Source organism: Ornithodoros turicata, unplaced genomic scaffold (genome assembly GCF_037126465.1).
Source record: "Ornithodoros turicata isolate Travis unplaced genomic scaffold, ASM3712646v1 Chromosome113, whole genome shotgun sequence".
Lineage (NCBI taxonomy): Eukaryota > Metazoa > Arthropoda > Arachnida > Ixodida > Argasidae > Ornithodoros > Ornithodoros turicata.
The window spans coordinates 102127-117844 of NW_026999298.1; the positions used below are offsets into that span (position 1 = coordinate 102127).

The window sequence follows — 15718 nt, forward strand, 5'->3', positions numbered from 1 at the left end:
CGCGAGATAATCTTCTTCGCTTGTCAGTGTTACGCTGAGGTATTTGTACTCATCGGTGTGGTCGATATGGTGTCCTTGCAGGTAGAAAGTATTGCTGCTTATTTCATTGCCATTGAAGTCCATGCCGAGAGTTTTTGATGTATTGAATTTTAGTCCATCCCTCACAGCTTGTTCGGTACAAATGTCTAGCATATGTTGTAGATCTTTTTGTGTTTGCGCCAGTAGTACATGTACCACATCATCCGCAAACGCTAGGCACGTAACCTTTGTTTCGGTCAGTCTTGGGTAGTAACTAAGTTACTTTTAACTTGTAACTGTAACTAGTTACTTTTGGGGGTAACTAGTTACAGTAACTAGTTACATTTCCAGAGAAGTAGCTTTTAACTGTAACTAGTTACTATTTCTGTGAAAGTAACTGCAAAATGTAACTAGTTACTCGAATAAATGTCGTTCCTTTTTTTTCTTTACTCTACCTTCCCCTACTTCCCCCTAACAGTGTCTTGCTTCCTGTTATCAGTAACTGGTACGTGCCCCGTGCCTTGGGCTCTTGACCAAGCAGGGAATTCCAGCTTTGCGAACAGAAATTTGTTGAAGTTAGTGACCCTCAACGGTCGGAGTGAGTCATATGTGAGTAACAGTGTCACTGCCCTAGCACGGGATCCTGCCTCCTGTGGATATGGACAGGGGAATGATTATGCACAACGAGAAACTTTCCGGTCGGCTCACTTGCGCTCCGACCAGTACAATGGCTAATTCTGCTCCGGTTGCTGCTACCATAAGCTTCCGAAGCCGCTCTATGAATCAACCTTTGAGTTTTTATCATGGAAGGACGAGAATAATTTAACTGTAAAGTGCAAGCTATGGAATAAGACGTACTTGGCAAGCAGGACGTCAACTTCAAACCTGAAAAAGCATCTTGAGGCGAGTTCCTTCTTCTTGCGTATGTCTCACTCTCTACACGCTACGAAACGTGCGTATCACCGTGCTCTCCTTTTCACCGCGATGCGCCAGGTCGCATGCACATGTCGTATTTTTCCGTGTGGGATAACCGCATATTAACTTATACTGCTTCTGGTTAAGTGCAAGACAACTTTTATTACACTTGAGTAAATAAATGTATGTTTATATAAATAATGTAAAGGATTGTAATGTAATGAATGCAATGAATGTAATGTAATGTATAAATAAATAATTATAAATGTATGTAAATAAATGTATGTTTTCAAAAATTGTATCACCCTCTCATAGACATTTTTATAAAAAGTAACTGTAATGTAACTAAGTTACTTTCTCTCAGTAACTGTAACTGTAACTAGTTACTCGACTAAGAAAGTAACTATAACTGTAACTTAGTTACTATTTTTCGCAGATAAACTGTAACTGTAACTCAGTTACTTTTTAGAAGTAACTTACCCAAGACTGGTTTCGGTTATCTCCCCAGTTGTCGATGCCGTGCTTAGCATGATTCCGTGGGGCTCATTTTCTAGCCGCATCAGGAGGCCGTTACGGTATACAGTAAACTCCCTTTAACACGAACTCAAAGGGACCAGGAAGATCTGTTCGTCTTATCAGAAGTTCAGCTTAAGAGAAGGGTAAAAAAATTCTGCATCAGAAAGACTTATGCTGTTGCTGTATGCTGAACACAGTGTAAAAACAACTCACAATGAAGATATGGAAAGGTAGAGTATTTATTTAACATTCACCGTGGCACACTGAACCAATCTGTGATTTTTTTCTGCTTCTGTTGCTTGAGCTGAGATGCAGTTATAAAGGATGACATCTGCCCAATGCTTCTGAGGAACCCCTCAGTGTGTTCATGACTTTCAAAAAATTGGGAAAGCACTTGAAGAGCAGCATCAGCTGCTTCACAGGTCACTTGTGGCACATCCACTTCAGTAGGCTCACAGTCTTCCTCTGTATCTGAAGCAGCCTCAGCATCCAGTACCTCACTGATGATGTCATCCATGGTGTCTGCTCTGCAGCTAGCTATGTTGTCATCAACTGCGGCATACGCTGCCAAGTCCAGAGGGGCACCAAGGGTTGCACTGAGTGTTGAGCAAAGATTGTTGTCCTCAGAGTCCTCGCATTCCTTCACAAAGACTTCTGGGGGGCAGCTATCCCTCACGAATCCCGCGTGCCGAAAGGAGTTCGCGATGGTGGCTTCGGTCACCTGTTCCCATGCGTGGGACAGAAGGTGCACAGCACTCAGGAGATTCACTTCGTATTGCTTCCCGTTTTCCATACAGAGCAGCATACGCTGTAGCAGCGAGCGTCTGTAGTGCCTTTTTAGACTACTGATGACCCCCTGGTCCATTGGCTGTAATTTCGCGGTTGTGTTGGGTGGCAGGAACTCGAGCCGGATAGCTGCCAGTCCGCTGACTTTCCCGTGCCCAGGGCAGTTGTCGACAAGAAACAACACATTCCTCTTCTGCCTTGCAAAGCAGCGGTCCATGTCGCGTAGCCACTGCTCAAAGAGTGCCTGCGTCATCCAGGCCTTGGAGTTTGCCGCGTACGTCGCAGGCAAGGTCCTGACATTCTTAAAACAACGCGGCGATTTCGACTTGCCGATGACGAGAAGCTTGAGCTTGTCAGTTCCGGTCATGTTGGCTCCAACCAGAACAGTCACACGTATCTTGCTGTGTTTGCCTCCGGTGCAGGCATCCCCAGAAAATGTCAATGTCTTCTGTGGGAGGAGCTGATAGTACAGCGCGGTTTCATCTACGTTGTAGATGTCTACCGCATCATATTCCTCCATGAGGTCCTTTAATCTGGATGACCTCCAGTCAGTGCAGGCAGCGTCATTTACGTCGGCAGACTCCCCGACGATAGAACGGAACACAAGTCCATGACGCTTTCTAAACCGATCCAACCAACCGTCGCTGCACGAAAATCCCTCCACGTGCAGTCGGAGGGCTATTTCTTCGGCTTTCGCACGTAAAACAACACCACTTACTGGCAAGTTCGAGCTTCTTGCTTGACGAATCCACGCAAGAAGCACGTCTTCAAGATCCTTATGCGCGGCTGTTCGCATTCTTTTTCTCTTTGGTGCGAACTCACTGCCGCTAAAAGCGTCCATTATTTTCTGGCGATTTTTCACTATCCCACACACTGTGCTTTTCGCTATACCAAATTTCCTTGCAATTTCCGTCTTCAACAACTTTCCATCTTCCACTTCTTGCAAGATTTCCACCTTCTTCGCGAGTGAAAGCGCCTGGGACGTCCGCTTTGACATGGCAGTTACGTTTCACGTCAATGGCAGAAGTGGAATCCAACTGTAACACTGCGAAAAATGACGAACGAGAATGGCACCCAGCAGTCACGATGGTAAATGAAAATGGCGAAGTCACATTTCTCGGTGTCAGTGACAGGCAAGAGGGACGTCAAGCGCTGCCCGGCATTGGTCGGTTGGCCCACAGCTGTAGCCAATAGTGGACGCATGACGTCATTTTCGTGTTTTCGACGTCTTGCACGCGACACGTGCGTGCCTGCCCGTCGGCATTTGCGGGAGTTCGGAGGAACGCGGTGATCGAAAAGTTCGCGCTATCCGAAGTCGCCCACGGTACTAGTTCATGCTAAACGTATATTTTTTACATTGAGTTTATGGGAAACCAGCCAAACACCCATACCTTGTTCATCATAACCGAGAATTCATCTTAAGAGAGTTCATCTTAACGGGAGTATACTGTATATTAAAGAGTGTGGGGGAGAGGGGGCACCCTTGCCATAGTCCAACCTTGACGTGTACCTCTCCCGACTTATGTTTCCCAATTGTGTATACCGTCTTGCATTCTCCGTACAGCTTTTCTACGAGCGTGATCTCGTTTTGTGTCAGCCCTATGTCGTCCATTTTGTCGAGCATGATCTTATGGTCTACCGCGTCGTACGCCTTTTCCAGGTCGAGAAAGGCAGCTAGCAGTGGTTCGTTTTTCCTCCTACTCAGCTCTGTCAACTGGGTTAGGATTTAGATGTTGTCACTGGCTCTGCGGTTTCTTCTGAAACCTTGTTGGGCCTGGCAGTATGTCTTGTGATGTTCACAGTAGTTCTTGAGGCGAGAATTTGGGATCGAAGCGAAGAGTTTGTAAATGTTACTCTGCACCGCGATTGGGCGGTAAGAGGATAAGGCTGTTTTTTCTTTTCCAGGTTTGCAGATTAGCCCAGATTGACGTTGTCCAGTCCGTAGGGATTTCTTTTGAGGCCATGATGGTGGTTGTAGCATTGTTGAAGTGTTTCCATTGTTGTATCCTTTAAAGTCTTTAGGAATTTGTTTGGGACGTTGTCAGGTCCTGATGCTTTCTTCGATTGTAGTTTCTTTACGTGTGATTTTAATTCGTAGAGGGTTATTGGGTCGTCCAGCTGCTTCATATAGATGATGTCTCTCTCGGGGTGTACGCGTTTGTCTATTTGCCGTTTCTCATGAAGGCTTGTCTTTGTTCTGTTATTAAGTGTAAGCTGCTGTGAGGTAAAGTACTGGGTGAGGTATTCCTTGAGGTTGCTGATTTTTTTCTGTAGTACGATGGCGTCCCTGTTTGTTTGCCCTTCGGTCTCTTGTAGAGATTCAATGTACCGCCAGAAGTGCTCTCCAGACTTCTTTCCCGCTCTCGCTATATCGCCTTCGATGCTCTGGTTGTATGCTTTGATCTTTTTCTGAACAAGGGTCTTAACTGCTTTCTTTTGTTCGGTGTATTGTCTCCATGCTGTCTCTCGCGCTTCCTCGCTGGCTTCGTCCGTTATTGTTTTTCGGTGTTCTCGATTTAGGAGTCTTCTCTGGTGTATTGCTTGTTCGATTTCTCCATCGAACCATGGATGTCTTATCCGGTGTGAGTCTAGCCACACGTGTCCTATGACAGCTTTGGCTGTTTTCTGCATATGCTCTACAAGGCGTCCGTAGTCAGTCTTGCCTCATCGTCCAGGATTTTATCCAACACCGTACCAAACGTCTCAATGGCAGAGATGGAATCAAGGTTCCACTTCTTCTGTCGAGCCTGTTTTGGGGGTCTTTTACCCTGTCGTTGTTTTCTGGTCTCACATTGAACTACCAGTTTCAGCCTGTTGTGGTCGCTGGTGCAACTATAGTATTTCGATTCGTCCACGTGCAGGTGTCTGATTTCGTATTTGAATTAGCTGCACGCTTTGTTCACTAATACGTAGTTGATGGTCATCTGTTGATTCCCTCTGCTCCATGTGTGCTTCCCGATGGAGATGTCCATTAAGTTTACAATCTGAAGGTTATTTCTGCTACAAATCTTTTTTACATAACACGTTTTTTCTTATTTTCCATCCAATTCGAGTATGTGCTGGTTGAAGTCGCCTGCCAGTATGACTGGACACGACGGTTCGACATCCGCAAGATCTCTGTTGATACATTCGTAAAGTTCTTTGTTCCAAGCCGCTTCCTCGTTTCTGGTTGCCATGTACACGACGTCGATTTGGAATTTTTCTCCGTCAACCTCCGCCATCACCCACAGGTGTTCCTTACACTCATGTCCAACCTTCGCTAAGCGTACGCGGTTCTTATTGAACATGAGTCCGATGCCCCCTCCTTTCTTTGTCCCATGGCGTCTGTTTGTACCAATCCAGTCCCACGTGTCTTCTAGTAGCGGTCATTCTTAGTCCCTGAGGTGCGTCTGTGTAACCAGGTATACAGGGTGTTTCAAAAAACGTGTCATTCGGACTTTATAAAAAAACGGGGCGACGGAAAAATACGGGGTAAAGGGCACTTGTGTGGCAACTGAATTTGGCATCTTGCAAAAATATTTTCATTTGATTTTAATTAAAATAAATTGAATTTCTTTAATTGAACTTCAAAATTTTCCAAGTCAACCTGACGTTTTTTTTACAGAATTTGAGAGCCCGTAGCGAACTTAGTCAGATCCACCAAGAAATCCGCTCGATATTGCAAATGGAACTGGCCAAAAAAAGTCCCCAAGTTGAGGCCTCAGAAGTTTCGGGTATTCAACGGCGCACCAAATCAGTCGGAAAAATGCGCGGAGGGAGGACATGCTCCTGCCCCCATGAAGCTAGAACAGTTTATCGACAAACCGGCGTGCAGCACAAGACGCGCAGATAACAAGGCAGGTGACATTCCACCATACGTTGATAAGCGGCAAACAAAAATGATACCGCCTCTTTTTTTCCGCCCTGTGTTTTTTCGACCTTCTATCTTTCATGGGGGCAGGAGCATGTCCTCCTCTCCACGATTCTTTGCGTCTGGTTTGGTGCGCCGTTGAATACCCGAAACTTTGAAGCCTCAATTTCGGGACTTTTTTTGGGCAGTTCCATTTGCAATATCGAGCGGATTTCTTAGTGGATCTGACTAAGTTCGCTACGGGCTCTCTAATTCTGTAAAAAAAACGTTAGGTTGACTTGGGAAATTTTGGAGTTCAATTAAAGAAATTCAATTTATTTTAATTAAAATCAAATGAAAATATTTTTGCAAGATGGCAAATTCAGTTGCCACACAAATGCCGTTTACCCCGTATTTTTCCGTCGCCCCGTTTTTTTTATAAAGTCCGAATGACACGTTTTTTGAAACACCCTGTATATCGACGGACTCCTCCTTTGCATTCGCTTGCAGCTCTTTCCACTTTAAAGCGCTTGCTCCTTGTAAGTTAAGTAGACCTATTACCACGGTGGTGTTGTTTTTCCTTCTCTTGTTTCCTTCTTTGTTTTCTTGGGGCGCTGTGCGTCATTTATGCCTGTTACAGTATCCAAGGGGGTGGCGGGTAGTCCCACCGATATGCGTCTGTTTGGTAGTAGTTCCCCGCTGGCACTCGTCGTCGGGGGGGTCCCCATAGAGGCGGCGGTGGTAGGGGCTGGGGCCGATATCTCCTTCTCATTCCCATCGGTGGTCGCCTCGCGTTCTGGGCATCCCTTCCGTAAGCTTCGGTCTGTTGTTGGCGTTTTCCCGATAGATTCTTCTGTCTCCGTCCTTTGTCTAAAAAAGCTCTTATTCGTTTCGCGAGCTGCGTCGCTGCGGCATCACTTGCTGGTTTCGTGTAATGAACGACGTTGAAGGGGTACATAACTCATACCTGCCAACTCTCCCGATTCATCCGGGAGACTCCCGGACTCGCACTGGTTTGTGCGATTGTACGACCGAGAAGCAAATCTCCCGGAAAATGCAGTTTCCACCTCTATATCTCAAACACCTGCTTTTTCTCTGGGCACACAGACGAAAACGTCAATCCAATACCAGCCAAATTGCCGTCAGCATCGCTGCCGCTTCCCGGAGCCTCTGTGTTACGGAGTTCAGGGGTTCTGGTCATGGTTCTAGTACTTCTAGTTTTCGGGCACTTCCTCCATGTTTTCGGGCGGCAAAGGTGCCATTGCACGCTTTCGACCTTGCATAGTGCACATCACGGCTCAGTGTAAGCGCAACAAGTAACACGTGTTTCTAAAGCAATACACGGATGAATTGGGACGCGTGGTCGCGTCCAGGAAGGGCACCATGCGTTCTGCACAGTTCACGGTTGCGACACCAGCATTCCGCGTAGAGGGTGGACCGACCGGCACTGCAAAGCGCACCGCTTTGCAGCGTCGGGAGTTGGAAACACGGAGGAGGATTGTGCTTTGAACTAAGTCGACTGCAGTTGTCGGTGAAATGGGAAACCGCGCACAAGAGCTCATGATATGCGCGCTGAACTGACCACAGCGATGTACAACTGTGAGTGATGGTATTATGCAAGCTACTTTTTTAATGACTCGTTAACGAACTTGTTCAACAACTATTATGTTTAAGCTCTCCTGGGAAGACCAGATGGGCTTTCGAATTTCAGACACATTACCAAGGCAGTGCTGAACGAGTAGTGTTGAATGTGAGGGCAGTTCAGCATCGCAAAGAGAACAGAGACATGGTTTTGTGTCCTAGCCTTGTCACAGCTTGACACCCAGAGAGTTTCTTGGAGAGGGCAAAGTCTGTTGCTGCAAAACTTGTGCCCGATAAGCCTGCTGGGGGAAGTGTGCTCCTGTTACATATGCAAATAAAAGCCACCCAATATCGGCTTTCTCCTACCCCCCCCCCCCCCCGCCCCCAAACCCCGCTTTTGAAATCTCCCTCATTTGGACGTCCTCAAGTTGGCAGGTATGATTAATCTTGTCAGGGATCCACCTCATGTCTACCAGTTCCACGTTTTCATTCCTAGCCACTATCTTGTCCAACGTTTCGTTCAGGTCCCTGATATCCTTGTATATCGCTTCTCCCAGCTACGGTGTCTCTGGCTGTGTGCATAGTTGTATGGCTGTGTTGGGGTACGCTTTGGCGAGGCCTTCGATTTCTTCCGCAATCCCAGTTCGCAGTTCCTTGTTCAGGCAATCGTTCAGCGTGGTATGTATGATAACCATTGTGTTGTTGTCCAGGTGTTCCTTTCTAATCGACGCCGCTGCATCTTTGATTCCTTTTCCTGGCCGTGGTATGACTTTTATTCTTGGGTCCTTCCTTGTCGACTGTAGGAATGTAGCTTTTATACGGTTCACATTCGAGTCACCTACAAGTATCACTTTTCTGGTGCAGGAGGAAAGTCCGTCGCCTCTTTCGTTGAGGTCAAAAGGACCGTCTATCTCTAGTGTCTTGGTGGGGAATCCCCTTCCGTCTTGTCTTTGTCGCAGTTTCTTTCCAGTGTGTGACCCACTTCGGCTCGTTGGGTCATGGTCGCATGGGGATCGTCATCCTTTCTATGCCCGGCTTCCTGGCCTACTTGTGCTGCTTTCACGTACGATGCTTGCCTTCCGCTATTTTCTGCCGTGTCGCTCGAAGAACGCTTGGTTTGCAAGTATGCTCTCCATGACTTCTTCGGTCACCCGAATGGCTCCGAGTAAAGTGGCATTTTTCATTTCCAGTGAGGTGACCCTTGCGGTTAGTGTTTGGATAACCTGAAGCTGAGATTTGTTTTCGTCCGAGACATCTTGAACTTTCCTCGCAAAAAGCTCGAGTTCTCCTCGTGTCTTTTTTTCGACTTCCTTCATCGCGTCTGTGAAGGATTCTAAACTTCTTCTTCTAAACTAAACGTCACTGCCTGCTCTCCGCAAGGTGGCAGCACCAAAACCTCGAAGGGAATACCTCCGCGAGCGAAGAATGTAGCCTGTCCATGGGCATTGGTTTTCGATAATGTAGTGCATAGTCGGATACATTGAAGCCAAATCATGCGTTTTCTTTCGGGGAGTATTTAATGCGGTTTTTAAATAAACACTCACTCCTTCTCCATGTATGTCGTGAGCGACACATCATTTCGAAACATGATCAGTGTGCAACGAGGAGTGTAATGAAAGCGCAGTAATATGTTTTTGGTAATGCTACCACATGCGCACCGATGCCGGGGTGACTATCCTTGTGTTTGCTGACCAAGAGCGAGGGAGGCTCCGCCTCCTGGATGCGAGCCCATAGAAGGACGCGGAGGGCAAGCTTCTGCTCTCGCCTAAGAGATGGCGCAGCGTTACCATTATTTCGCGTGTCACAAGGCTTCTACCAGGCAGGGGCGGATCCAGACCCTCGGTTTGGGGGGGGGCGGTTTCTTTGTCCCAGCGCGTAGTGGCGGTGAGAGGAGAGGGAAGTCCAATGTCTAAAGTGACGTTTTGAGAGGGCGATCGCTACCCCCCGAACCCACTTCTGTCAGCCACTGCTGCCAGGTCGCACCAATCTAACCAACTGCATCGCAGCCCGTTAACCAGCAGCTGCCACTGTTTTGCCTGCCGCAAGGCTTCTGCCGTAGCGCACCAATCTAACCCACGGCTTCGCGGTCCGTTAACTAGCGTACGCCAGTCGCGCCACGATTGATGCGCCATGGCAGAAGCCTTGCGGCAGGAGGAATAACGGTAGCTACACTCCTGTGCAACACTCATTCAGCCGTTGGTTAGATTGGTGCGCAATGGCAGAAGCCTTGCGGCAGGAGGAATAACGGTAGCTACACTCCTGTACAACACTCGTTCAGCCGTTGGTTAGATTGGTGCGCAATGGCAGAAGCCTTGCGGCAGGAGGAATAACGGTAGCTACACTCCTGTGCAACACTCGTTCAGCCGTTGGTTAGATTGGTGCGCAATGGCAGAAGCCTTGCGGCAGGAGGAATAACGGTAGCTACACTCCTGTGCAACACTCCTTCAGCCGTTGGTTAGATTGGTGCGCCATAGCAGAAGCCTTGCGGCAGGAGGAATAACGGTAGCTACACTCCTGTGCAACACTCCTTCAGCCGTTGGATAGATTGGTGCGCCATAGCAGAAGCCTTGCGGCAGGAGGAATAACGGTAGCTACACTCCTGTGCAACACTCGTTCAGCCGTTGGTTAGATTGGTGCGCCATGGCAGAAGCCTTGCGGCAGGAGGAATAACGGTAGCTACACTCCTGTGCAACACTCGTTCAGCCGTTGGTTAGTTTGGTGCGCCATGGCAGAAGCCTTGCGGCAGCTGGAATAACGGTAGCTACACTCCTGTGCAACACTCGTTCAGCCGTTGGTTAGTTTGGTGCGCCATGGCAGAAGCCTTGCGGCAGGAGGAATAACGGTAGCTACACTCCTGTGCAACACTCGTTCAGCCGTTGGTTAGATTGGTGCGCCATGGCAGAAGCCTTGCGGCAGGAGGAATAACGGTAGCTACACTCCTGTGCAACACTCGTTCAGCCGTTGGTTAGATTGGTGCGCAATGGCAGAAGCCTTGCGGCAGGAGGAATAACGGTAGCTACACTCCTGTGCAACACTCGTTCAGCCGTTGGTTAGATTGGTGCGCAATGGCAGAAGCCTTGCGGCAGGAGGAATAACGGTAGCTACACTCCTGTGCAACACTCGTTCAGCCGTTGGTTAGATTGGTGCGCAATGGCAGAAGCCTTGCGGCAGGAGGAATAACGGTAGCTACACTCCTGTGCAACACTCGTTCAGCCGTTGGTTAGATTGGTGCGCAATGGCGGAAGCCTTGCGGCAGGAGGAATAACGGTAGCTACACTCCTGTGCAACACTCGTTCAGCCGTTGGTTAGATTGGTGCGCAATGGCGGAAGCCTTGCGGCAGGAGGAATAACGGTAGCTACACTCCTGTGCAACACTCGTTCAGCCGTTGGTTAGATTGGTGCGCAATGGCAGAAGCCTTGCGGCAGGAGGAATAACGGTAGCTACACTCCTGTGCAACACTCGTTCAGCCGTTGGTTAGATTGGTGCGCCGTGGGAGAAGCCTTGCGGCAGGAGGAATAACGGTAGCTACACTCCTGTGCAACACTCGTTCAGCCGTTGGTTAGATTGGTGCGCCGTGGGAGAAGCCTTGCGGCAGGAGGAATAACGGTAGCTACTCTCCTGTGCAACACTCGTTCAGCCGCTGGTTAGATTGGTGCGCCGTGGGAGAAGCCTTGCGGCAGGAGGAATAACGGTAGCTACTCTCCTGTGCAACAGTCGTTCAGCCGTTGGTTAGATTGGTGCGCCGTGGGAGAAGCCTTGCGGCAGGAGGAATAACGGTAGCTACTCTCCTGTGCAACACTCGTTCAGCCGTTGGTTAGATTGGTGCGCCGTGGGAGAAGCCTTGCGGCAGGAGGAATAACGGTAGCTACACTCCTGTGCAACACTAGTTCAGCCGTTGGTTAGATTGGTGCGCCGTGGGAGAAGCCTTGCGGCAGGAGGAATAACGGTAGCTACACTCCTGTGCAACACTAGTTCAGCCGTTGGTTAGATTGGTGCGCCGTGGGAGAAGCCTTGCGGCAGGGGGAATAACGGTAGCCACACTCCTGTGCAACACTCGTTCAGCCGTTGGTTAGATTGGTGCGCCGTGGGAGAAGCCTTGCGGCAGGGGGAATAACGGTAGCCACACTCCTGTGCAACACTCGTTCAGCCGTTGGTAAGATTGGTGCGCCGTGGCAGAAGCCTTGCGGCAGGGGGAATAACGGTAGCCACACTCCTGTGCAACACTCATTCAGCCGTTGGTAAGATTGGTGCGCCGTGGCAGAAGCCTTGCGGCAGGAGGAATAACGGTAGCTACACTCCTGTGCAACACTCGTTCAGCCGTTGGTTAGATTGGTGCGCCGTGGCAGAAGCCTTGCGGCAGGCGAAATAACGGTAGCTACACTCCTGTGCAAGCCTCGTTCAGCCGTTGGTTAGATTGGTGCGCCGTGGCAGAAGCCTTGTGGCAGGCGAAATAACGGTAGCTACACTCCTGTGCAAGCCTCGTTCAGCCGTTGGTTAGATTGGTGCGCCATGGCAGAAGCCTTGCGGCAGGCGAAATAACGGTAGCTACACTCCTGTGCAAGCCTTGTTCAGCCGTTGGTTAAATTACTGCGCCATGGCTGAAGCCTAGCAGCAGGCAAAACAGCGACAGCTGCTGGTTAGCGGGCGGCGAAGCAGTTGATTAGATTGGTGTGCCATGGCAGAAGCCTTGCGACTAACGAAACAAAGGTAACGCTGCGCCATCTCTTAGGCGAGAGCAGAGGCTTGGGAAGTGCCTGCTCTTGGCGTCCTTCTATTGGCCGGCATCCGGGCGACTTCTAACTTGTCTCTGAGGATTTATATGGTTCTTCTAAACTACCATGTCGGCCATTTCTTCGAACGTTTTCCGCATGAAAGCTGAGTGAAAATGTACAAGAATTGCTGCGGTTCCTAGCCATTTCTGAAAGTCATCTGTTCACGTTGGTGCACTAGCACCGATGTGTATCTGTTTCTGTAACGGTTTCTGTATCCTATCACAGACTTTCCCGCAGGGTGACGTAGCTATTCTCATTGTTGCCAATACAGGTTGTGACATCCTCTGCAATCGTTATCACTTCAATTCGGTTGTTGAACCGAACATGCTTATTAACTGTAACATGCTTTGTCGGGTAAATTTGCAGTGCTCAATTTTAAACAAAGGGCAATCCAATAATACACTTTATAAGAAGGGCTACAAGACAGTCCCTTTATGTATACATTCTGTTGCAATTTTCTTGCAAATCACGTTTAAATTGCGCTGCGGTGTCGAAGTTTACACCAAAAGAATGTGTCGTCGTCGTCCTTGTTAGGCCTAGTAAAGACAGCGATTGTGAGCAAATAGCAAGAAAAGAAGCAATGGATGGCCAAAAATTTGCATTTGATAACAGAATTTTATTCACGTACACGCTCTTGCCTGTTCTTCATTCAGTCTAGTTATGTCTCGTAGTTACATATAATACCGGGCATAAAAATCTTAGGGACTATGCTAGAAGGAAACCTCCGAAACTCGGACGTGCGGGCGAGGGGAGGGGCCTGTTGAATCGGTTACCCCGTAATTTCATGCCTATAAGCCGCACCGCAGATAAGCTGCAGGACGCGTCTTTAGGAACGTTTTGAAAATTTTCTGGCAGATAAGCCACAGTCAATATTATACGACTCATTGTGTGCGACAAAAGAGACAATAGACAAGGCCATAAACCCTGTGGTCCATACTCCGGGATCGGCAGCGTGTACAACAAAGCAGGTCAGTTCTAGAGTTCTACCAAGATGGATTGTGCCCTCATTGGGCGTTTTTCCTGGACCAATGGGTCAGTGGTCCTCCAGAAGACGTGTATCACTGTCACCACTTTCGTTAAAGCTGCTTAGAGGAATGCACCAGGAAAATCAAGCTGCTCAAATGTGGACCCGTCCCTGTTATGCACTCTTCGTGCCTCGGCAGGGCAGTCCTGTTTCAGAGACAATGTGGGCCCCTCGTTAAGACCGGTGTATGGGAAAAATATCAGGAAAAAATTGTCATCAGATAAGCCACAGAGCGTGCGTGAGAAAAAAAATCGGGCAAAAGCCGCGGCTAATACGCGTGAAATTACTGTACTGTTACCGTCGAAAGAAAAAAAAGAATCCGGTAAGCATACGCCACACATAATGGCAAAAAAAAAAAAAATTGTAACAGTAACACACAGCCCTAATTCCATAGAATCCTAAGATTCGAAAGAACAAAAAACAGACACGACACGGACGCCACATGGGGACGCCGTCTCCACCGCTGCCTCGACCAGCCCGACTAGCCAAGTCTGTATAGGGGTGGCCGTTCTGCATCTTCCCGACATGCCCATTTACATCCAGATATTGCCAAAAAAAGGGGACACAAAATCTGCTATGTTGGCACGTCGTCTGGGAATATCCTATTCAGTGGAATCCAATCCAGTTTCTCCAAAATGTCGGCACCAAGTGAACACAGGCAGAGGAGGGCAAATGCCCTCACGATCTTTGCCTTCACCTCAGTTTTCGTCCCAGATGTTTTCCACACCTCACTTTACCTCACAGAAAATACCGCAGGGAGTCACAAGGATTATTTGCCGAGGCGGACGTGCATAGCGTGTCCGCAAACGTGACACCATAAGGTTTTTCCAATAATCGTCTTTTAGAGACACACCTGTACTGGTAAGGCCTCTGAATGTCCCATTTCCGAAATTTCAGGAGCAAGAGAAAGCGCTGCTTTGCTCCATGTAAAGGACCAGCCGGTTTTCAGCCGGAGAGGGGACCTCCAGCGTCACAAGCGGGCACACACAGGAGAAAAGCCATACAAGTGTAATGTCTGCACTGCGGAGTTCAGAAAGAGAGGGCACTTACAAAATCACGAGCGGACACACACTGGAGAGAAGCCATACAAGTGTGACGTTTGCCCTGCAGAGTTCAGCCAGGGAGGGCACTTACAAAGTCACAAGCGGACACACACTGGAGAGAAGCCATACAAGTGTGACGTTTGCCCTGCGGAGTTCAGCTGGAGTCGGTGCCTCCAGGAGCACAAGCGGATACACACGGGCGAGAAGCCATACAAGTGCGATGTCTGCCCTGCTGAGTTCAGCCAGAGTGGGCACTTACAGCATCACAGACGGACACACACTGGAGAGAAGCCATACAAATGTGATCTTTGCCCTGCGGAGTTCAGCCGGAGGGGGTCCCTACAGGAGCACAAGCGGACACACACGGGCGAGAAGCCATACAAGTGCAATGTCTGCCCTGCGGAGTTCAGCCAGAGAGGGCACTTACAGCATCACAAGCAGACACACACTGGAGAGAAGCCATACAAGTGCAATCTCTGCCCTGCAGTTTTCAGCCGGAGAGGGGTCCTTGAGCGTCACAAGCGGGCACACACAGGAGAAAAGCCATACAAGTGTAATGTCTGCACTGCGGAGTTCAGCCAGGGAGCGCACTTACAGCATCACAAGCGGACACACACTGGAGAGAAGCCATATAAGTGTGATGTTTGCCCTTCGAAGTTCAGCCGGAGTGGGTACTTACAGCATCACAAGCGGACACACACTGGAGAGAAGCCATACAAGTGCGATGTCTGCCCTGCGGAGTTCAGCCAGAGTGGGAACTTACAGCGTCACAGACAGACACACACTGGAGAGAAGCCATAGAAATGTGATCTTTGCCCTGCGGAGTTCAGCCGGAGCGGGTACCTACAGGAGCACAAGCGGACACACGGGCGAGAAGCCATACAAGTGCAATGTCTGCCCTGCGGAGTTCAGCCAGAGAGGGCACTTACCGCATCACAAGCAGACACACACTGGAGAGAAGCCACACAAGTGCAATCTCTGCCCTGCGGTTTTCAGCCGGAGAGGGGACGTCGAGCGTCACAAGCGGGCACACACAGGAGAAAAGCCATACAAGTGTAATGTCTGCACTGCGGAGTTCAGCCAGGGAGCGCACTTACAGCATCACAAGCGGACACACACTGGAGAGAAGCCATACAAGTGCAATCTCTGCCCTGCGGTTTTCAGCCGGAGAGGGGTCGTCGAGCGTCACAAGCGGGCACACACAGGAGAAAAGCCATACAAGTGTAATGTCTG

General features: G+C 49.1%; 2 protein-coding genes across 2 annotated transcripts in view; one reads left to right on the top strand and one right to left on the bottom strand.

Annotated features, from left to right (window-relative positions):
• Window positions 1–15718, top strand: part of LOC135371575 (zinc finger protein 271-like) — a 36034-nt gene that overhangs the window by 14776 nt on the left and 5540 nt on the right. The window contains exons 5-6 of the mRNA XM_064605566.1: window positions 14340–15279; window positions 15335–15680. Coding sequence (XP_064461636.1) covers window positions 14340–15279; window positions 15335–15680 — 1286 coding nt within the window. The remainder of the gene's footprint in view (window positions 1–14339; window positions 15280–15334; window positions 15681–15718) is intronic.
• On the bottom strand, window positions 1700–3232 carry LOC135371570 (tigger transposable element-derived protein 4-like). The gene has a single exon (XM_064605560.1). The coding sequence runs from the start codon at window positions 3230–3232 to the stop codon at window positions 1700–1702; it is 1533 nt and encodes a 510-aa protein (XP_064461630.1).

Excerpts from the sequence above, each read along its gene's own strand:
- LOC135371570 (XM_064605560.1), bottom strand. The coding sequence starts at position 3,232 with ATGTCAAAGCGGACGTCCCAGGCGCTTTCACTCGCGAAGAAGGTGGAA.